This window comes from Propithecus coquereli, unplaced genomic scaffold, assembly GCF_000956105.1.
Source record: "Propithecus coquereli isolate 6110/MARCELLA unplaced genomic scaffold, Pcoq_1.0 Scaffold416, whole genome shotgun sequence".
NCBI lineage: Eukaryota > Metazoa > Chordata > Mammalia > Primates > Indriidae > Propithecus > Propithecus coquereli.
Window position 1 is genome coordinate 579,709 of NW_012149908.1, and position 22,569 is coordinate 602,277.

Below are 22,569 nucleotides of genomic sequence, written 5' to 3' on the forward strand. Positions count from 1 at the left end.
AGAGGGCCCAGGAAGAATGCCATCATTTAGAGGGCAAGGAGAGGAGCCAGGCAGAGCCCAAGATAGGAGGAGAACAAGGGGAGTGTAGTAACATAGGAACCAGGGAAGCAGAGTTCCAGGGTGGGAGAATCCACAGTACCCAGTGCTGCTGAGTGCTGAGTAAGAAGGGGCAAAATCAAGAGCCCTGAATTTGGCCAAGTGGGGACAGTTGGTGACCAGAATACGGGGAATGAGCAGAGTGAGCATGGAGAGATGTTCAGGTCTGGGGCAGTGCCCCGGGGCTCTGTTCCACTCTGAGAGGCATGCTTGTTTCTCTCCCATGCAGCTCGAATAGCCGTGTCTGCCCTGAACAAAACTCCTAATTAGCAAACCCGACTCTCACCCTCAAAAATCCTTGTGAGGATCAGGGCAGGGGTCAGAAAAATGGACTTATGACTTGAGGTTGGCCTCTGCTTTGGGTGCTAGGAAGGAGGTTATTCTTTCTACATCTTTCCTTTCATCTTCTCATAGAGTGGCTGCTTCCGAAGACCGCAGGCCACAGAATAGGCTCAGGAAAGTGACCCAGCAGCAGACTGCCCTTCTGCTTCCAGTAAGGCCTCAAGCCAAGGGGCAAGGGGACCCAATCTAGTTCACAAGAATAGAAGGGACTGGGAAATTGGGGGAAAGAAAAATGCAGCCCCGATGTCGGCAGAGTCTCCGCGTTGGGGCCTTAGGCAGCCAGCACAGGCCTGGGGGATGCCTGGGAGTTTGGTTTCTGCTTAAACACCTGAGTGGGGGAAATCCCAATTAACAAATAGGACTCTCATTTCCCCCTCTCCTCACGAGTAGGCCCAGGTGGGTCTGTAGGTTTCTGTGCATAACTCCCAACAGCAAAGTCAACCAAGCAGTCCTGGGTGCGTTCAAGCCCAACCCTGAAACTTTAAAAATATGCACACTAAATAAACAGCATTCACCAGAATATAGAGAAATACAAACTCGTGCTTAATTGTTACACTGCCTAGCACTGAAGGCACGCAATTTGAACGCCTCAAGAGATCACATTATGATCAAGAGCTTTTTCTTAATTGCCAGAAACCCTGTGGGCCTCTCCTCCAGGGACAGCTCCCAGCATCAGAAAGGAGAACGCTCTACCAAATTCATCTATAATCACAATTTATTTAATAGTATTATTACATAGAAGTCTGTAGAAAAGCCTTTGGGAACAGGGCTCCTGTCCGTAATAAATGGATAAAACAAAATGGATTACTTCATCATTAGTTCTCTTTCTTTGCTTACGCCTATCCCTTTAAAATGAGTATTTTAGAAACTTGGCATTTTCTTCTCAAATGTATTCTGACCACCCGCCACAATACCCTCCCCGAGTCTGACTACATTATTCACCGGAATAGCTCAATCAGGGGTTACTTGCATAAGATAGAGATTTGTGCCTTCAAAAACAGTAGAGATGCTTCCAGCAGGGAGACAACGTAAGACTGCGTGAAAGGCCTTTCGGTATAAGCTACTTTCCATATTAACTGGTTTGAATCTACCCCACACCACTTCCAGATCCAATGTATTCCTATAGGTCAAAATAGCCTCTGACCATGGATTCAAATTCCCATTAGATTTTTTTTTCTACTCAATATTTCATCTTCTACAGATATGAGAGTCATACACTCCATGTTTATTATGATAGTGGTTATTTTAGAAATTATAACATGCTTTTTTAACTTGGTAATGGCTAACATAGCCCCTCCCTACCAACGACCTGAGGGGCCTTAGAATGCTTCGATTTCAATCACCCCTCTCCCAATTTACACTATTTTTGTTCAGTATTTTTGTTTTTGTTTTTTAATCACCACAAGTTGGACAAATTGCTTTGCCATTGTTTTTGGCATCCAAGCCTCCCTTCTGAGATCATATTTCTTCTTTCTGAAGTATAATCTTTAGCATTTCCATCAGAGAGGGTCTGTGGGTGGGAAAGTCTGTTCTCATGCGTGTGAAAATGTCTTTATTCTGCCCCTGTTTTAAAAGATACTTTCAGTGAGTAAATAGGCTGACGGTTTTTTTCTTCAACACTTTGCAGGTGTTATTCCATCCACTGGCTTCTTTGTTGCTATTGAGAAATTAGCTATGAGTCTAACCGTAGCTTCTTTTTAGGAAATCCATCCTATTAATCTGGCTGCTTTTTGGATGTTCTTTTTTGTCTAAGCTTTCTGCAGTGTCATACAATGAGAGAGGCTTTTGTCCATCCTTCATTGTACATGGGATTTATTTTGCACTTCTTCAATCTGAGGATTAATTTTGCATAAATTCTGGAAAATACTCAGTACTTATCTCTCCAAATATTGCCTTTACTTCACTCTTCTTGTTGCCTCTCCTTCTGTTTTATTTTAGCGTTGGGGGATTTCTATTACTTTCTGCTGTAAGCCAAGCATTTGAAAAGATTTTTAAAAAATATTTCATTCACTTTAGGTGTCTTGTCATGAAAGACTTTCTTCAGGCTTCTGTTCCAGCATATGGCCAGAAACAGAAGTCACTCGGGATCTTGCTTCCTTGGGATGGAGGGCTTTCTCCTCATGTTAAAGGTTGTGGGCGTGAATCGGAAGGAAGCACGAATGTTGTGGTCATGTATCATCAGGGTCCACTCTAGGAAGCAGAAGCCCATCCAGGGATTCCAACAGCAAGGCTTTCGAGGCTTAGGCAGCTGTTGAGAAGGGTAGGGCAGGGACAATCAAGGAAACTTCTGCTAGAAGCGGTGGTTCATGGGAGCTTGCCCGGAAGCTGCCGCAAATGTCAAAAGTCTCCATGAATCGCCGCTGTTGATCTCAGCTGCTTTAGGATGACACGTGTGATTCCCAGGTGCTTGTGCAGAAGCTACCGCTAACCTCATGTCTACAAACTCCGCGCACATCTGTTTGAAACTGACATTAGAGAATAATGGCTTCTTCTCCTCCACATCTCAGCAAATGCTTCTCACTGGCTGACTCTTGCCTGGAACAACATGGAGAAAGGGATTCTAGGAACTGCGTGTGGCTCCAGGATTAGCCCCTGCGATGCACAGTAGAATGGAGAAGAGGCCATGTGATTGCGAGTTGGTAACGATTTGGCATAGGTCATTACGTATCACTGACAGCACTTCATGTTGCACACATAATATTTTATTTGCTCCTAATAACGACACTGAGAATTAAGAATGGTAAACATGCCTTTGCCTAATTTAAGGAACTAAATACCCAGAGAGGTTTATTAACTTTTTCTAAAACCACACAGCAAGACAATGGCAGAAATGGTACGAGAATTGAGGTTTTTCTGGTACTTAAGCCAATTCTTTTCATGAAATCAAAGCCAACTTTGTAGAAAATATCTGAGATCAATCAGTTTTGCAACTTGGACAAACAGCTAAGAAATTTTGCTCCCCCTCACCCCAATCTGACATTTAAGGATCCAATTCAATGCCTTTATTCCTAGTCATTTATCCCTTTCAACTTTTTAGCTCATGTAGACATTTAACAGATGTGAAGGGACATTTGTGAAGACAAAATTTCATTCACTGGATGGTCCATTTCCTGATGACCTGTATCTGGAGATGACTGTATTATCTGCATCATGCCCTAAAAGTCACTACCTCAAAAAACAAAACAAAAAAAACACTAAGACTAAGTGTCATTCCCACTGGACACACAACTCAATATTCTATAATAGTTGTCAAATATCATTCAACAAATATTTCTTAGGCACCTTTTTTGCCAGGCTTACAATTTCTGTGATCATAATTTAATGCTACTGACTTTGACATTAGGTTAGTGAAGTATTATTTTAAAATATGTCAGTAAAAGTATGCATATTAATTAAAATGTTCCCATATATAAGTCTTAAACAAAACTCCCTGTGCCAATTGGAGACAAAAGACCTTTATTAAATACTATTTGATAGGTTAAGTATTTTAATATTTCTGCCAATCATTGCTACAAAAGAATATTCATTGTCAAGCATGAAATAGGTAAAAAAGGAAATCTCATCATATTATTGTCTGTTAGAGTCACACATCCTGAGATAATAGAATAGCAAAAACAGCATTTGCAAACCACGGCCACAGCTTACTACTCCTAATCAGTGGGCCTGTTACCATCAGGACCTCATTCTGTTTCATACCATCATAATTAGATAGCTGGTTCTTTGAGTGGGGAGGTGGAGCGTTTGCCAACAGACCTGGAGATTTCTGTGCTCATGGAGGTACCTTCAAATGGCATCTGGGGCCTTTTTAGTTGTCAGCCACAGTTAAAGGTTTGCAGGTTTACATTCGGCACTCAGTGTAGAATCACTGAGATCAGTGATCCGAGTGAGAATTGACAGAATAATCCCAACTTCGAGCAGATCTTTTGCTCACACTTGTGCAGACTATGGCAGATGCCTCTGTCTCTCACATGGCTTAACATGCACGAGCTGCCTAGAGAAAGAGTTCTCCTCTGTCCCCAATTTCTCCTCCTCTTTAGCTTCGCGCCAGCGTAAAGTTTTAGAGGAAATGGATGCATCCAGTGAATACGTGGAAGTGATACAAAGAGAATGAAACCAGGGTAAGCAAGGCCGGAGGTAAGTTGGAAGAGTTGGTGAGATTCAGGAAGGAGATGGCAAAGCATGGACCTTCTGTGTAAACGAACTTGGCTCTTGGATTGGGATAGGGCAATGAAGGGCAGAGCTGAGAATTTAAAAACCCAAGACATGAAGCCTTTCAGGGCTAAGAATCCACGTGAGGAATGTGTAATACATGGGCAAGTGTAATTACGCCATCAGAAAGACTACTAGACAATGCCCTGCGGAATTATTCCACTGGCTGATAATCTAAGGACCTGGAGGTGGGAGGGAGATAGAGGAGTTGGACAAACCCAGATTCCCAATTAGGCACCAGTGGCTGCTTGGTAGGCAGCGAAGATGATGGCCAAGACCAGGACCAGGAGAGGCGGGGGCTGCCTGAGAGCCTGTCAGCAGCTCCTCGTCCAAGGCAAGGCTGGGACTCCGCGGCTATCAGAGTGTCTGCCTCTGGGTTGATTAAGCAACCAGAAGGGCAGTGGGGGCTTTTCTGTGCTGGCAGGTTAATCAGGAAGAGGAGTGTCAGTACTGCAGAGAAGGACCCCCCACCCACCACCAGGCTGCTCTTGGGCATTCTCACATGTGTCTTGAGATCATGGGACTTTACGTATTTCCTACCCACTTAGAAGTTAATTTTTTCTTCTCTTGGTGTCTTGGAGTGATTTAGGATCTTCTGTCATGAGTTTCTCCACCCTGGTTACTCTCTAGTGTCAAGTCATCCTTCCCTCCGGGGCGTTACAGCCGGTTGCCATGGGAGTGAGGGCCAGATGATTCACACAGGAGGGGGACCCACTCGCAAACCCTCAAGGGCACTGAATAATTTCAATTACTAAAATTCCTGGTAATTTCTCAGAAGACAGCTATACTTTTTTTGATCACTAAAAACCTTTGACCTTGATTTAGAAAATGGGATGTATTTTCTACTCCTATTCTGTTTAAAAAGCAGCCCATCCATAAACAACAGGGAATCACTAGATAATGGAATTTTCCACGGCATAATAGAAAAGAAGGCTACTCTTGAGTACAATTGGAAGTTCTTTGAATTGGGATTAAAAGAAGAAAAAAAAAAAGGCATGCTTTTGTCTTCCTGGTCCCCGCATTCCAGAGATGAAGTAAGCAAGCACATGCGCGCTCGGTTTGGTTATGTAAAACCTTAAGATTTCCTGAGGGGCAAGGCGGCTTTAGGGTCATTTTTCAGGTAACTCTGCTTCCTAATCCCAGTGTAGCTTCTGGTTTTACTGTGGAGTTTTAGACATTCAACTTCTCAGTGTTTCCCAGGTACATGCTGGAAGAGATTCCAACCCACCTCAGGACAGGAGGTGAATGGGATAAAATGTAAAAAGTGTGTCTAGAAGGTGTTTCGAAACAATGAGACAACCCATAAATAACACTGTAGTGATTACACCTGAAATAATAGCCAAGTGCTATTCATCAGGGTGTGGGGAATCATTCCATTTTCCTTCCCTCTCTGGAACTGTAGCGCCTGTTCAGCAACGCTCTGAACAAGGAAGGGTCTTTCCCTCTGTATGCCGTGGAAGCGTCCGTTCGTTGGCTCAATCAATGTGCTCTACTCTCCCTAGAGTCACATGAGACGTTATTTCCCAACACCATGTTCTAGTCACTGTCGCCATATTTTCTCTGTCTAACGTAGACCTGGTCTGGAGCAGACTATGGCCACAGCAGATTTTAGAATGTCATGGTACAACAGATGGGATCAGAGTTCAGTGACTTGATATGAAGTGGTTGCTTCTGAGATGGTGGCTTCAAAAACATTTCACATGTCCTGTGAGGGGCGTCACCTTAAAAATGCATTGAGATGTTACCAGTGGGGGGAACTGGGCAAAGAGTACACAGGACTCTATTATTTCTTACACTTTCATGCAAATCTATAATTATCTGAAAATAAAAAGCTTAATTAAAAATGAGTTAAAGAATAGAGTAAAAGAAAAACTGTGTGGATGGTAGATGCTGGATATGTGTTCATGTAAAGATTATGGAGGGAAGAAACTCACTTTCTTTCTGACTGTGGGACTGGGCTTGCCTTGAGTAAAAGATGTTTTAAGCACACGAGTATTAGAGAAACACAGGTTTATGACTTAGGATCATATTCTAGACCCAGTTCTGTCACTAACCAGTTCTGTGGTCTTGAGTAAGTTGAATAAACTACTTGAACCTCAGTTTCCTCTTCTGCAAGGTGGGCAGTCTGTAGAGACTGCAGCATTTTAGCTCTATGATTCCAGGTGGATATTTATGTCTCCAGGAAGCAACACAAGGGAAGAAGAATTAGGGAGAACTGTTTATGAGTCAGGGCTAACATCGACTGAGATCACTGCCAACACAGAAGAGAAACAATTTGCAAATACAACGTTCATTGAACCCAAATGGGTATTTTAAGTATGTTATTGAAAATAGATTTTTACTCTCGACTTCTTTTGCCTGGAAAACAGTACTTAATAGAGGAAAAATAATGTATGGTATCTTTTCAGATTTCCCATAAAAAAGAAATATAGGGTCTGAAATTCAGGAGAGCTTCTATTTTTAAGTGATTCTACCCTGTGTGATGGCATCTCCCGCGGTACTCCCTGCCCCCCCGCATCTTTTACTCTCCAGTCTAATTATTAGCACTTAAAGGTAGGGACCAGTCCAAGTTCAAAACTTTCCATCCATCTCCCTTGCCTACAGATAAAAACCAAATCGTTAGCATTCATGCTCTTCAACATTTGACCCCACATGTCTCTCCACACTTATCTCCTGCCTTTTCTCTCTTTGATACCTCTGGTCTTGCCAAACTGACTGTTCTGGGTTGAATAGTGTCCTCCTCAAAATTCACATCCTTCCTGGAATCCCAGAATGTGAGCTTATTTGGAAATAGATGCAGATGCAATTAATTAAGATGAGGTCTCACTGGAGGAGGGGGCCTTAAGCCAACCTGACTGGCATCCTTACGAGAGAGGAGAGGAGAAGAGACACAGAGGCACGTGCACACAGGGAAGATGATGTGAAGATGGACACACACACACACAGACAGCACCATGTGATGGCGGAGGCAGAGACTGGAGCGATGTGTCTATCAGCCAAGGACTGTGGCAACCCCAGAAGCTAAGAGAAAGGCATGGAACAGATTCTCCCTGGAGCCTTCTGAGAGCCTCTCCTAACACCTTGATTTCAGAGATTTCAGATGTCCAGTCTTCAGAACTGTGAGAGAATCAACATTTCTGTTGATTCGAGCCCCCTGTCCGTGGTGCTTTGTCCTGGCTCCCTAAGCACCAATACACTGACCTGCTTCCTCATGGTACCCTGAGCCTGCCTCGGGCCACTTCTCTGCCTCGGCTCATTGTTCCTCCTGCTTGGACATCACTTGCTGTCTTTTTTATCCATCCTTTGAAAGTCCATTCACATCTCCACCTCATTCACCACCCTTTCCCAATCCGTGCAGTGGGAGGGGATCTTTCCCTCTAAAAGTAAGCTCAGACCACTTGTTGGGCCTTATCCTATACTCGTTGGTGGCACCTTGTGGCTTGTCCCTTGACTTTTTACTGTTTTCATGATGGGAATCTTGTCTCCTATCCTCTGCTAGCCCACATGGTGCCTGGTCTGTGACTAGCACATTGTCAGATGTTAATGAATACTGGTTGTTGGGCTGACTTGTTAGTAGCGGAGACCCAGCACCATTCCTTAAAATAAGAGCCCTGCATGTTTGGCTGGACAAAATGCATTGCCTCTAGGTTTCCTCCATGGTCTCTGAAGAAAGTGGCTTTTCATTACCCACAGAAGCGTGGAGTGTGGGAGAGCTGAGGGCATGGAGAGAATTTGATTTGGCCATGAAGAGTAACATCTGGTTACAACCTGTCCGTCCATCAGTCTGCTCTGTGATGGTTCGGAGGGTGTGCTTGCCCACGTCTGGGGCAAAGCCTTCCCTCTCTTGCTTCTCTTTTTCTGATCACTCTTCCCTGCTCATGCTCCAAGTCAGGGTCACAGAGGACAAAACTGAGGCCAATATTCCTTAAGACAGCATGGAGGAGGGGTGACCCTGCTCGCCAGCAGGGAATGAGGTGGGCGAGGCGTGGTGACTCACGTCAAGCGACGTTTACAAAGGGAGGCCTGTTGCTCACCAGCAAGATGCCAAGCAGAATCTATTTGTTGGGCCCTTTGGAAGGCTGACACTTAGCCAACGGTTCCCTTTAAGGGATCAGGGCAGGGAAGGGAAGTAGAGGGACAAAAGGAGAGCAGAAGCTTCTGGAAAAATCTAAATTAAGAGCTGACATTATCAATATTTGGGAATGTGCTCTCACCCTTATCAACATCCTTCAAGATCTGGTATCTCTTCCTCTGACCAGCTATCCTGCGCTTTCCCTTTTCTATTACCACACTTTTCATCCATATCAAACAATCACTATCACATTATATATATTTATTATTTCCCATTTTATATATCATATATGAAGTTTTATGTATTATACATGTAGTGCATATATGTACACCTTACTGTCTATTGATGGGTGCTGCAAAACTTTTCACAAAGGAAATACTTAGAATACAGCTCAGTATTGCGTGAGCTTAAATAACTTATTGCCACTTTTATACAATGAAACAAATGGAATCCCTCGTTGCGTGGAGTGTCAGACAAGCCTTTCAAAATGGAGGGAATAAAATGCAGAGACTAGGTTTGCGTTAGATGGTGTTGTCGTACAGCATGATAGGCTGAGTGGTGGTCCCCAAAGATGTCCACATCCTAATCCCTGGAACCCGTGAACATGTCACCTCCATGGCAAATGGGACTTGGAAGATGTAATTAAATTGAGGATCTTGAGAGAGAGCGGTTATCCTGGATTATCTGGATGGCCCAGTGTAATCCCAGGGGTCCTTCTGGGAGGGAGGCGGGAAGGGCAGAGGCAGAGAAGAGACGCTGCGAAGGCAGACGCAGAGAGAGAGATGTGAAGGCAGAAGCAGAGGTTGGAGTGATGCGCTTTGAAGACAGAGGCAGGGGCCACGAGCCCACAAGGCAGGTGGACTGCAGACGGAAGAGGCAAGAGGGGAGTCTAACAGACTCCCCATTAGAGACTCTAGAAGGAACGCAGCCCCGCTCATACCTGGACTTTACCCATTAACACTTGTTGTGCACTTCTGACTTCCGAACTGTAAGATAATACATTCACATTGTTTTTAGCTACTAAGTTTTAGCCTTCTCCCTGTTTCCTAAAGATCCAGTATTTCCTCACAGAAATTTTGTACTTGCTGTTCTGTCTGTCTGGCCAGAACTTGCCATGGCTGTTTCCCTCACTCTGTCCAAATTTCTGTTAAATATCAGCTCATCACTGAGATATTCCTTGACCACCCAAATGGCCCTGCCACCTGTAAAACCTGCTTCCTTTCCACATACACGTGCACGCATGCCACTCTGTCCTCTCACCCTGTTTTATCTTCAGTGGTAGCACTTTCCCTACCTGGCATGGTATGATTCATTTATCGGTGGTTTATTGCTTATGTATGTATACTCCACAACACAGATTTTTTTTTTGATGATCTTGTTCATTACTTCATCCTCAGCTCTTAGAATAGGGCCTGGTATACAACAGGCAGTCAATAAATACTTTTTAGCACCTCCTTATGATGAAGTCAAACATCTTGGTTATTAATTATTGTATACATAAGCTAGATTCATGTAAATATTAGATTAGGTATGTGATATCTATATTTTAAATTTCTGAAGGTTAGGAACTAAATCTCATCTTTCTCATTACCTCCACAGAAACAAAAACAGCACCAAGCACATAATAATGACTTTTTTTATGTGTATAATTCTTGATTTTGTCTTTTGATTTGGACTCACCATTGGGAACCATCTGGGGGCCTTCTTATCAAGCGAATGCTCAGATATGTCAGGCGTTCTTATCTTGAGGCCCATAAATAGAATTTAGAGGGTTCGTGAGCCTCCTAAAATTGTGGACAAAATTTATTAGGTATTTGTGTTTTCCTGGGGAAAAGGTTCATAGACTTCCTCAGAGTTACAGAAACTCTATTCCCTAAAGGTTGAGAACCACCAAGCTGCCCAGAGACAGGTAGACTGTGGGTGACCCATGCACAGGGGCAGGGCGGGGCTAAGGCGAGGAGTCAGGAAGAGGTGGAAGGAGGTTGGGAGCTTGGGAGGAAGGGTGGCAACCTTCCTTACTCCTCAGGACTCAGGCACCCCTACTTAGCAGCCCAACGATTTCACACTAAGCTTGTGGGCGGAAGAGAAAAATCTGAGACCGGGTCTGAATTCTCGTGATAGACAACATCTTGCATGCTACGACTGAGGAAGAAACTGGACGATTTGGTTTCACTCCCCGGGTGTTCTGACTCCTCAGCACACCCCTGGGAGAGGGCTCAAAGGCCGTGCAGGTTGCCCAGCCATGCCCTGCATGTGGGTCACAGCCAGGCCAGGACAGACGGGTCACAGAAGCCTTCCTGTCCCTGTCTTTTCTTGGCAGTACTCACGTCCCACTGCATGACACTACCTATGTCACCGCCTTGTATTAGCGTTAACTGTTATTTTATTATTTCGACTTTGTGTATGTATACTAGACTCAACCCGAGTCAAAACCCTTGCCAAATAGCGATCACGGTGTCACATACAGTCGTACTTAACGATTAGTTTTCAAGTGAATAAATGACAATACATGATTGTAAATAACTAAGTAGCTGTATTTGCTACTTTCTTCAATTTAAAGAGCCAGGGAAGGCCCGTCTCTTAATAGCAAATTGTTTTGGAACTTACATTAATATCAATGAAGCTTTTTTAGTTTTAAATCTCTGTGATCATGGATTAAGAGCTAAGGCAATGCATCCTGGCCAGTAATTCTTAAGTTTCGCGTGATAATAACTTGGCCTCACGCAGTCCTTGACGGCTGATAAAGTGTCAGCACACATTCCCAATAGTCATGTACTAGTTCTCAAACCTAGACGGGAATCAGAGGGGGTTCCTTGATCTATTTCACCGCTCCTTTGGGGCAACCTAAACAATTTAGGTTGATTTCCAGAGAAATAAGTTCCCCAGCTCCCTTCAGGTTAGGATCTGATAGTGTTCTCGGTTACTCAGAGTCCTCTTCCTGCTTTTTAAATCTGTCTGCTCTGATTCTATCTTTGGTGGGCACTTAGATAAAACCTGAGGAGTTAATGTTTTCCTGGCAAAACCTGGAGGAATACTTTGCTGTTCTTTCCCTTCTTTTATGAAGAGTGGAGATCTGCAATAAAACAGGCTGATCTGCTTTAGCCAAGGGGCCCGTCCATGGAGGACGCGCACATCTCACTGATGTTGCTGTTTGGTCTGAATGCATAACAGGACAGGAAATATCCGTTACAGACAGACGACCGTCAGCTTAGAAAATGGTCTCATTGCAAAGACAAGTTTCCAATGAGCCACAAAGGTTGGACGGGGAAGATTCCAAAGGCTTGATTATTCGTGAAGATTCTAGAACCACACTCTGTCCAAGGGGAGAGTGGTATGTCTTAACTTTGACAAACACTACTCATAAAACCCAGGGCAGCATCACAAATGGTAACAGGGAAAATATTGCAAAGCTAAGGCTAAAATAAGGGGTGTTGGGAAATGAAAGAAACTTCCAGGACAGCAGGGCACCGGCGGTGCAAGACGATAGTTCTCATATTGTGGGAAGGAAAAAGCAGCCGTCTGGGGACCAGGGTCAGCCCCACAGGGCGGCATCCCACACCAAATGTCCAGCGGACAGCCAGTATCACTCTGGCTGCCACAGTGGTGGCTTCCCACCACTGTATTCGCTTCTTCAGCTTGTCGTGGATGGGTACTTGGTAAAATGTGGAAAGTGTAAACAAATTGACCCAGTAGCCACCCTTGCCATGTCTGCTCACACTAGTATTTAAGAGGTTGGCAGACAGCATTCCTTGTGGCAATAGGCCAGGAGGATTTAATAGTGAGGACAGAAAATGTCCGGAGTAAGGGACACAGTCTGGAAGAGAGGGATGAGATACAGTCACAAGGACACTCAATTTGGAGCAGACACCAAAAGGAAGCAGGGAGTTTGAGGATGTTCACACTAGGGACACCCAAAGCCAGTTTTGCTGATACCAACACTTTTTCTAGAGATGGCTCTGTTGGGAGTTTCTCCAATTAAATTGAGAGAATCACAGAAACGTCTGTGTCTGACCCAGGGCAGGCTGCCCCTCCTCGTCTCTCCTGTCACCATCGTCCCACCTCCTTTGATCCCTGCCCCTTCTCTCCCAGGGATTAAGGTTACTTGAATGACCAAAGGGCAAGGAGCGGTGTCAAGGAGCAGCTCACGAAGGCCCCAAAATATTTAAGGATCTCTGTTGTACGTGTCTGCCTTGCTAAGTAGCTCACGGACGTGGTGTACGTTATCCAGCTCTCTGCTTCCGAAATTATCAAAAATCCATATGGCTGTTTATTTAGCAAGGTCACAAATATTGGGCATCACCATCATAACTATTTGGAAGAAATCCAACCTTATATCAACATAGGAAATGGAACCCCAAAGAGAGAGGGATCCTGCAGCCGTTGTAAGAAAACTACAAGATGAGCTCACGAAGCCTTGAGAAGGTGCTCGATGAATGTGTTTGGCCCCAAGTGAAAGACACTAAAAGACTGTGTTTTTATTATTTTAGCAACATCTAGCTCAGCCAGTTGTTTCAAATCACTTCTTAGAGTTCTGGTCTATTAACATACAGATGAGAATTCTGGAATTTTTTTTTTTTTAAGTAAGAATTCTAACTTTGCTATATCGATCCAGTAAAGTGACATTCTTTTGATTACCTGGTGAATTATGAAATAAAACCAGATTGAATCACACGTTCCGGACTTACTGTAGCAAAAGGCAACAATGAGTGAATTAACCTTGGATTTCAGTCCTAGCTGTGCCACATACGAGCTCGGTGGCCTCCAGGCAAACCACTTAACCTCTCTGAGCTGTTTTTGTTTTTTCATTTGTAAAAATCAGGATTACAGTAGTTTTCTAAAGAAGGTTGTGTGAATTAAATGAGCTTATATCTGAGGAACATGCTTTATATGGTGTAAAGTTCTATAAAAAAGGAGGAATATTCCCTACAGTGTCTCAGATTAATATTAATGGGAAATTGGGCAGGTGAAGAGTTGGTCAGACAAGAAGAAGGTGGTAAGAGGGGGGTTCCTAGAGATAGACTTATTTTATATAGATTTTTGGTCCTGAACTCTAAATTAGATCAGAACTGGAGTCTATTAGTCAATCAATAATCAGTAACTCACTGAGCACAATATTTAAACTGCAATTAGAGTATTTTCCTGGGAAGTGAGGCACGTGGCAGGAGTAGAGATAGTGGACTGAGTTGCTGTTCCAAGTGGTAAGCAGGTGAGTTTTAAGACAGTGGAAGTGTTGAGGGGTAGAAGAAAGTCTGTGGGTGAACCCAAGGAGTCCTAATATGCTGCTCCCTGGTGATTGGACCCTGCGTTTTTTTTTTCCAATGTCATTTGTTTCACAGAATCTGAGACCTCCTTATTAACTCCTAAGGTGGAAATCCATTTGTAGGTACTGAGAAGCTGAGCTGGGACTTTGAATGATTACTTTGTGTGTGTGACACTCCTCCAGCAGAAACCTGGACAACCTCATGGCAGCCCTGTTTGTCCGGGTCACTGTTATTGGTGTTCAGGTTCCAGTGACCTAAATATCTCAGAACAGCTCTGTTTACTGTTTAGCTGCTCAAAACACAAGGGCGAGTGAAAAACCCAGTGGAAATGTATCCATGGAAATAGGTGAATAATAATTCCATTTGCGATGCGCAGTCCTGATGGGAATCACGTAAGTAGCTGCTGCTGAGCTGTGACACATTCTTTGGATGTCGGATGGACTTTTGTTTTTGTGAGCTTCCTTTATTCCATTCCCAGATCGGAATTTCATGACATGTTATTTGCAGAAGTCACTTCTCTTTTAGGACTGCAGCCACCAAAAATTTGCCCTCTGGTTGAGTGTCTTTTCAATGACTTCCTAAGCAGTGTGGCAAAGACTCCTGCCGGGGTTTCTCCCCTGTTCTCAGTGCACCCTCTGCAACGACAGGACTAGTGTTTGTTCATTCTGTTCCCTCACGGTGCTCTTTAAATAAACAGTGATGGGATGGAGGGGGAGGAGTAGATTGGGTTTTGAGAGTCGATGAGAAGTTTGGAAACATAAATAAGGCACTTTGGACTTTTCATACAGAGGCCATCGGTGTTCTATGTTCGCTGAACTTTCCCCTCACTCACCCTTGCATGATTCAGCCACACTGGAAAGACACTATCTAGGATCTTGGGATAATGAGTTCTCAATTGCAGACAAAGAGGGTACAGAATGCCAAAAATACCAACTGGAAAATAAAACACAAAAATGGCATCATTAAGTTTGTTTTTAATCAGAGCTTTCTAAGCTAACTAAGGAAACATAGCTCCATAAAAATACCTATTTTAAAGCTATCATTAATATATATATATATATATAACATTACATTATAGGAATGTAAAATGAAGAAAAAAATTGCTTATCGTAGAATTGCTGTATCTGCTCTCTCTGGGGATCCCTCAATGTGCTAGTAAGTTGGGGATCAATTATTTGTCACCGTGGTAGGCAGAGAAGATATGGATAAACAGCATTCACAGACCATTAGTCATTTATTTTAACCAATGACTTCTTTCTCTAAACTTCCACCAGGAATGCTGAAAGTGAGTCCATGGAGTGTCTTGGGACTTACTTGTCCCTTGCCCACCCTCTAAGTAGGTGTGGCAAGAGGAAGCAGGCAGGCTGGAAGTGAGGATGGGAACGCCGAGTCCCCAGGACAACGCACGAGCTGGTTAACTGAGAGGTGGGTCTCCACTGCTCAGGACTTTGAACTGATCTCCCTCCTCTGGGGCTCCTTGGCTGTCTCGTCACTGCGTCTGTCCTCTGTGTTACAAAGTTAATGCAGAGATGGGGAAAACCTGCAAATCTTCAGATCTTCCTATCTTCTGAAATTTCATAGGCTCAATTTCTAAGTCTTAAAAATGAACAGACTTCATCGTTAATTAAAAAAAAAAAAATCTTGGCCTGAAGATGTTCTATGGGGGTGGGGGGTGGAGGTGTCCTGCCAGGTAAACCTGGAATGCCATTACTGCTCCGTTATCTGAGAACTCAGTAGTGTTCGGAGAGTTTCATTTTGCATTCAAGTTTGAAGTCTCAGTGCTATAGGAAGCAGGACAATGACAGGTGGAAGAAGGTAGTCATTTCTAATTACAGGCCCCGCTGGGCAGCCGGCAGGCTTGATCTCAGTTTGTTTCCATTCCGGCTAATGAACGGAAACGCGAACAATGTCCCAGAAACGTGGACAGCATCAGCGCACCGGCTTACTGTTCCTTGCTTCTTCTTGAAGTGCATTCATTTCACAACATGAATGGGGTGCCTACTGTGTACCCCACACTGGGCTGGCTTTCTCTCCTCAGTTGTCTTTTCCATTGGCCAACTTTGAAGGTTGCATACCTTTTGTAAAAAACATCTTTAATTTGATGGTTTTCCACTTGCAGAAGTAACATATGCCTGTTGTAGCAAGTGAAACACGATGTATAAAAGGGATGATAAGTCATCTCCCTCCGAGGTTCCCTGTCCCCATCATCCTGATGGAGCCAAGGCTGTGTCAGCTGTACTGTGATTAAGAAGGCTCCTTCAAACTTCCCCATCAGATAGCAACAAGGATCTTGTATAAGCCTTCACAAAGGGACAAAAGCTAATGATAAAGCTGATCAGTCACGTGCCCTGTTTCCCAAAGACACTGGGCCACGTGGTGCAGTCAGATAGGACATCGATGCGGATACAGTTGCTCTGGGTCCCAGGAACGGGCTCCCAAACAGCCTTGATGCCCAGGAGAAGAGTCTGTTCACATGCATTTGTCTGTTGTATTGCAAACGCATCTTTGTGACTTACTGCGGATACAGGAAACGCCAGTGTGGTGAAAAGCAGGTCTCTGAACGCAGTTAGGAACTTAATGCTTTTTCTCCCTTTGATTCTTTTCAGCATGTCATCCAAGCAGGCGACCCATAGAAAACAGCCTGTACGAGCTAAGTTCATTACAACAAATGAGGGCATTTTCATTTGCTTTAATTAATACCTTCTTCACTGATGGAAAACTTCATCCCTCTGGGAGCAATGTTGACACGAGGGGGAGGGGGCTGCTGGGCTCTTTTGGTTGAGAGCCAATTTCTGGGCCGGGCTTCTAGCTCATTGGGTCCTGACCTTGCTTGCAAAAACTGATTGAGTAAATTCGTTTGGGGGATAATAATGTGTACAGTGTTTAGTGTAATGGACTTGAGCTGAAATGGAAACAAAATAAAGAGTCGGCTTAAAAGGAGAATGGAATGAGATAGATATGTTGGCGACACAGAGGTGGGAAGAGCTAAATAAGCAGCACAAGGACAAAGAGCCAGACGCAGTGGGGGGCACCGTCGGGCATCCTCTGGGGGGAAATGTTAAGAAAAATGCCTCGAGGTGAAATCTCAATAGAGAAGCCAGAACAGGTTCACGAGCACCACGCGGAAGCTCTGTGCTCTCCCGAGAAGGACACACCAGTGTTCTCTTGAGGGAGGAGCTGATGTATTTCCTTCCTTCCAAGGGGTGCCTGGAGGCCTTACAGAGAGGACCTGGCTGAGGGAGTGATTTGAATCCACAAGGATAAACCAGACCGTGGGTTCTGGTGGGTTACTAAGTCCTGTGAGATCTCCGAGGCCGGGTGAAAGAGAAGCAGGGTCTTTTTCAAGGAAGGAATATGACACCATGGGCAAACGTTGCCCACTCTTACTGTTCTGCACGCTCCCATGGCTTCTCATTTAAGGTCTGCTGGGTTGGTTTTGAGTTATGCTCGCGTTAGAATCTATGCCAATCCTTGAAAGCTCGGGGCTGGTACAAGAGGGGTATCTGAACTCTCCTTTTAGGGTATGAGTCAGGCAAGTTCTGGAACCTGGGGGAGCTGGGCTGGTGATTGAGCAAGTCGGCTGTTGGGGAATAATCTCTGAGGTCTGGACTCATGGAAAGATCTAGCAGAGCTGGCCTTGTGCCTCTGGGCTGAGAGGGTGGGCAGGAGAGGACACAGGGCTGGATTGGACCAGTGGCACCCACTGCCCAGGAGCTTGTGAGAAATGTGGGACCTCAGCCTCAGCCCAGACCATGGAATCAGAATCTTTGGAACTGAGGTCCCAGAGAAGGTTTTCTAACAAGCTCTCCAGGCCATCCTTACATAGGCTAAAGTTCTAGAACCACTGGATTAGACATAAATTTAGCATTCAGCAATCTTACTGACTACTCAAAGCTATAATAACTGATTTTTTATTCAACACTTGGTATGTGCCAGGCACTGAACTAAGCTTTTAATTCTCATAACAACCTTATTATTAAGCTCCAACCACCACTATATCACAGATGAGGAAACTGAGGCACCCAGAGATTAATACACTTGCCAAAATTCCATGACAGGTAAAGGCCAAAGACAGAATTTGAAACCCAGAGTTTTGTTCTTGAGCTAGACTTGAAAAAACTTTTTTTAAAACAATTATCAGGTTTCTAAGAATAGTTCTGATAAAGGACCAGGGGAGGTCAGGAGAGAGACAATTCTCTCCAGGTGGGAGACTTAAAAACAACCTCAAAAAGTACCGATGCCTGATTCCCACCCCTAGATGCTCATTTTATAGGTCTGGGTGCGGCCTAGGCGTGGGGATTTTTTCAGTCCTCCTTGGTGACTCTAATCTTGAGCAGCCGAGGTTGAGACCACCTGCCTAGAGGAACTTGCGCTTGGCATTTCAGACCCAGCCGTCTCCAGAGAGGTAGGGCTGGGAGATCCGTGTAGTTGGGACGAGACTGCTGGAAAGAGAGAGGAGAGAGGGCAGAGGGCAGACGCAGGACGAGGGTGTGGGGGAAACGCCCTCCTCTAAGGGACAGGGAGGTCAAGAACCCCATGGGCCCTAAGGAAGGAGGAAGCTTCAAACTGGAAGAGGGTGTGTCAGGGAGGGGTGGGGCGACAGTTCGAAATGCCAAAGGAGAGGGGCTGCTGCCCCAATCCTCGTCATCTGCACGAGGGTGTTAGAAGCAGCAGCCTCCCCGCAGGCCTGGTTTCACTTCCAGCTGCGGGGCCACAGCAGGCTGCCGCTGTGGTCAGGCCGAGCAGGCGAGGGGCCCGTGCAGAGGCCGGCACTGTTGTATCAACACGGCAATTAATCCCGCCCTGCGCCTCTGCCAGGTCTTCCCTCTTCCTCTGCCAGGTCTTCCCTCTTCGGGGAGAGGCCGCCTCCACCCAGCGTGAGGAGCCCATGTGACCGGCTTTCCTCGGGCCAGGGCTCCGAGAGTCGTCATGAGTCGAGCCCGTCCTTTCTCTTGCCTTTCCTAGTCACACAGCGTGCAGATCGGACTGGAGGAAAAGAACGTGTTATTCAGATCCTCCCGGCTTCTCCATCGGTACGAATCTGCTCCACACTGCAAACTTGCCAGTCACCCCGCCTCGGCCCCAGCTCTCAGGCATGTGTCACACGCGCTGGCATCACCGTGTGTGAGAGGTGGCCCTGCGGCCGTCGAGTTTGCTCAACACTGACCGGGCATTGTCTGTATCGACGAGGGGTATTCGGGGAGCCCCCACTTAGCCGCTCAGGAGGGAGGTGGCAGGGAGTCGCCCAGAGAAAGAAGCAGACAGGAGCTGATGGACACAGGAGCCGTGTGGGCTGAGCTGGAGCACTCGGTGGGGGCAGGGGGGCTCTGTGGGGAGGCTTCCGGGAGGGCGTTGAGGACACGTTTGGATCCGCTCACCGAAACCCACAGTCTGCTCATTCTCCAAGGACAATGCAAAGCAACGTTTATAAAACATGCACAGAAAGAACAATCGAGGGAGACGATGTCAGCTGTTAGGGGCTGAACTGTGTCCCCCAGAAAAAGGCACATGTTGAAGGGTCTTTAAAGAGGTAATTACGTTAAAGTGAGGTCAGTACGGCGGGCCCTAAAATCTGACTGGTGTCCTTCTCAGAAGAGATGAGGACACAGACGCAAACAGAGGGACGACTATGTGAAGACACAGGGAGAAGACTGCCACCTGCAAGCCACGGAGAGAGGCCGCAGAAGGACCCAACGCTGCCCACACCTTGCTCTCAGACTTCCAGCCTCCAGAACTCTGAGAAAATAAATTCCTGTTGTCTGCGCCCAGTCTGTGATTCTTTGTTAAGGCCTCCCTGGAAAACTACACAGTTGCGGTAAAATATGATAACAACAACTGGTCTTCTTGTAAGAATCTTAAAACAAAATTACTGTCATTTACATTTTTCAACTATTTTGGCAGCCCAGGAAAGCAGACTTCATGGCATCTTCTTGTTCAAAGTTTATTTCAGAGCTTCTGCTCCCTGATTTGTCTTGTCTACTGGTTCTGCCCTAATCCTCCTCTAGTTGAGTGTTCTGTGTCTTTTCCTGAGATGCTGCTATTCTAAATTCCTTAGCTGTCTTTCATTTCTGTTGCTAGCTGACAAATTTACCACCTGCGACAGAGCTGAATTGACATTTTTTAATAACTAATGCAATTTAAGAAACTGTAGCTAAAAGGATATTTAGTTTTTACATTCGCGCGTCTTCACAAATCCACAAAAATCTTCAACTTGTGGAAACTTAGCCTTTCTAAGTCATCAAGTTTATTTTCTTGCCGTTAAGCCAGAACCCTCTTAAACTATCCCAGGAAATGAGAATTTCTTCTATTTAAAAAATAATTCCAGAGAGGGAGATTCCACAAGTTTCCTGAGCAAAACATTACAGCTCTTACTCGGTGAGTCAAGTAATCCGACGCCCAACTCAGGACTGTGTGCCTGACTCAGCCAGGCTGGAACTCTTACTCCTCTCCTTGGAAATGATGCAATACCTGCTGCGGAAGACGATTCCAGAATGAAGCAGCAAATGGGAACGAACTGCGATGAGCACTTTATATAATGGCGGTGGCTGTGTCCGGGGCAGGTGGCAGCCTTTGCCAACTATGTATCTGTATACATATGCAATGTACCACTTCGACCATCATTCGTGTGCATTTAACTTCCATGAGAAACTGAGATTAAAGGCTGACATAAAGAACACAGGAGAGGAAATAGTGTGGAGAACCCAACTGGGAACAATGAGGATAAAACATGAGACCAAGAGCATCGTGGGACGTGTTGGAAAGAAGTATAAGAATGCTTGGCCAATGTCGCAGAGCTGATGACAGCTGGCTGCAGGACAGCAGCAGGACACGTGTGGGATACAGTACCTTACGGGTGGGATGGGCTTCCCTCCAAAGTGGCTCATGCCGGCTAGGACCACGTTCTGGTCATTTATTCACTCGACCAACATTCATAGAGTGCTGGATAGGTACCAAAAATTGTATTAGGCATAATGCAGGCCAGAGCAGACTCTATGTTGATATGTCTATATTAGGAATAAGGAAAAGAAGTAGAAGAGGAGGAGGAGGAGGAGGAACCTTTTCCATATATTTACTATTTCACATGTAGGTCAGTTTCCTTGGGAAACCGAATCTGAGATTCGAGGTGTGCTGCGGGGTGCCGGCCGAGGCATGCGCTCAGAACACCCAGGGGAGGGAGGGAGCAGGACTGCAGCGGGGAGGCCAGCGCAGCTGTATGGAGTCAGCTGATCCCGTAAGCAGCTCTGGAGCAGAGCTGGCCCTTCAGAGCTGTCCTGCAGCAAGACCCTTGCACCCTACACCGACCAGTCACTGGATGTAGCAGTCCCAGGGAGAGCCCTATGCCCTGGCAAAGGCAGCTGGGGAGGTGGAAGGATCCGGCTGCCTCACCGCAGTATCCATACACATGAAGAAACTGAGGCACAGAGAAGGTAGGTAACTCACTCAAGATCACACAGCAAGTGAGCACAGCCAGTGTTCTGTCCTCGGAAGCCAGGCCTTCGATCGCTCATCTCCATACTGTGTGTAAAGAAACTACCAAAATGCTGTCATAGTTGCTCAACAATTATAGATATTTTATTTTGGGTGCTGGTGGCAACTATTCCTTATCAATCCTTATCTCTCCAGCTATCCGAGAGCATCTTTATGAGGCAGAAACGGTCAAGTGTGTTTCTGACTCTGGGGAGCTGAAGAGCTCCACAGATTGACTAAGGGTCGTCCCCATTTATTGAAGTGGGCGCCATAATATAAAGTCAACCCCAACTTTTCACTGTTCGCAGGCTGCCTTGGAGTTTAAACCAATGAAGGGTCTCTCAGGACCTCTCTTCCCCTGGTCCTGGGTCACCATCCCCGAGGATCTATGTGATGACATCACTGTTGCTGTCATCATGAGAGCTGAAGGATGATGAGGTCAGAGCTGCCCAAGACTTAGGCAGCTTTATGAAAGGGGGAGGGGAAGGTCATGCCTCTGTTGGCCAAGTAGGGGTGGGGGATATGGGATGGAGGGGACCGGCCAGAATCTCCCCTGGAGATCCCAGTTATGTGGCACCGCCTCTAACCATGTTTCAGAAGGAAGTTTCTCTTTAAAAAGAGGAAACCCCAGCAAACCGAATGAACTCTGCGGGCCAAGGTGTTGTGGCTGCACATCCCATAGACCCCCACCCCCTGCTCATCATCCCTGGGGTCAGGGACAGTTCCTGGATGGAAATGGAGTGGATGGACAGGAGGGGACACAACATTTGTGAGCCAACATGAGCAGCCTGCCTTGGGCTCCACATCCGGTTCCTGGGGTTCCCCACACAGCACTGCTCACTCTTCTCTGCTTGAGCCTGCAAACTCCGCCTCCAGGACTGCCCCAGTGCCTGTAGGAGAGCCGTGGCTCAACAGAGGTCCTCCGCCAACCGGGAAGATGGGGCATGCAGCTCGGCAGGGCAGAGGCCAGAGCCATGAAGTGGGTGGCTGGCCCTTGCCAGTGTCTATCCCCCACCAACCTCAGTGCTCAGCAAGGAGACCAATGTTCCATAAAGCCACCGTCCCCCTGTACCAGCTCTACTGGGAGATAAGATTACTCGAAGTTCACCATCACCCTCCCAT

The 22,569-nt window shown here is 45.8% G+C and overlaps 1 protein-coding gene across 1 annotated transcript in view; it reads right to left on the reverse strand.

The window, feature by feature from the left end:
• Positions 1-22,569, reverse strand: part of ADTRP (androgen-dependent TFPI-regulating protein) — a 62,971-nt gene that overhangs the window by 29,900 nt on the left and 10,502 nt on the right. Inside the window, 4 exon segments of the mRNA XM_012653175.1 lie at positions 14,813-14,865; positions 14,868-14,913; positions 16,497-16,606; positions 16,609-16,630. Coding sequence (XP_012508629.1) covers positions 14,813-14,865; positions 14,868-14,913; positions 16,497-16,606; positions 16,609-16,630 — 231 coding nt within the window.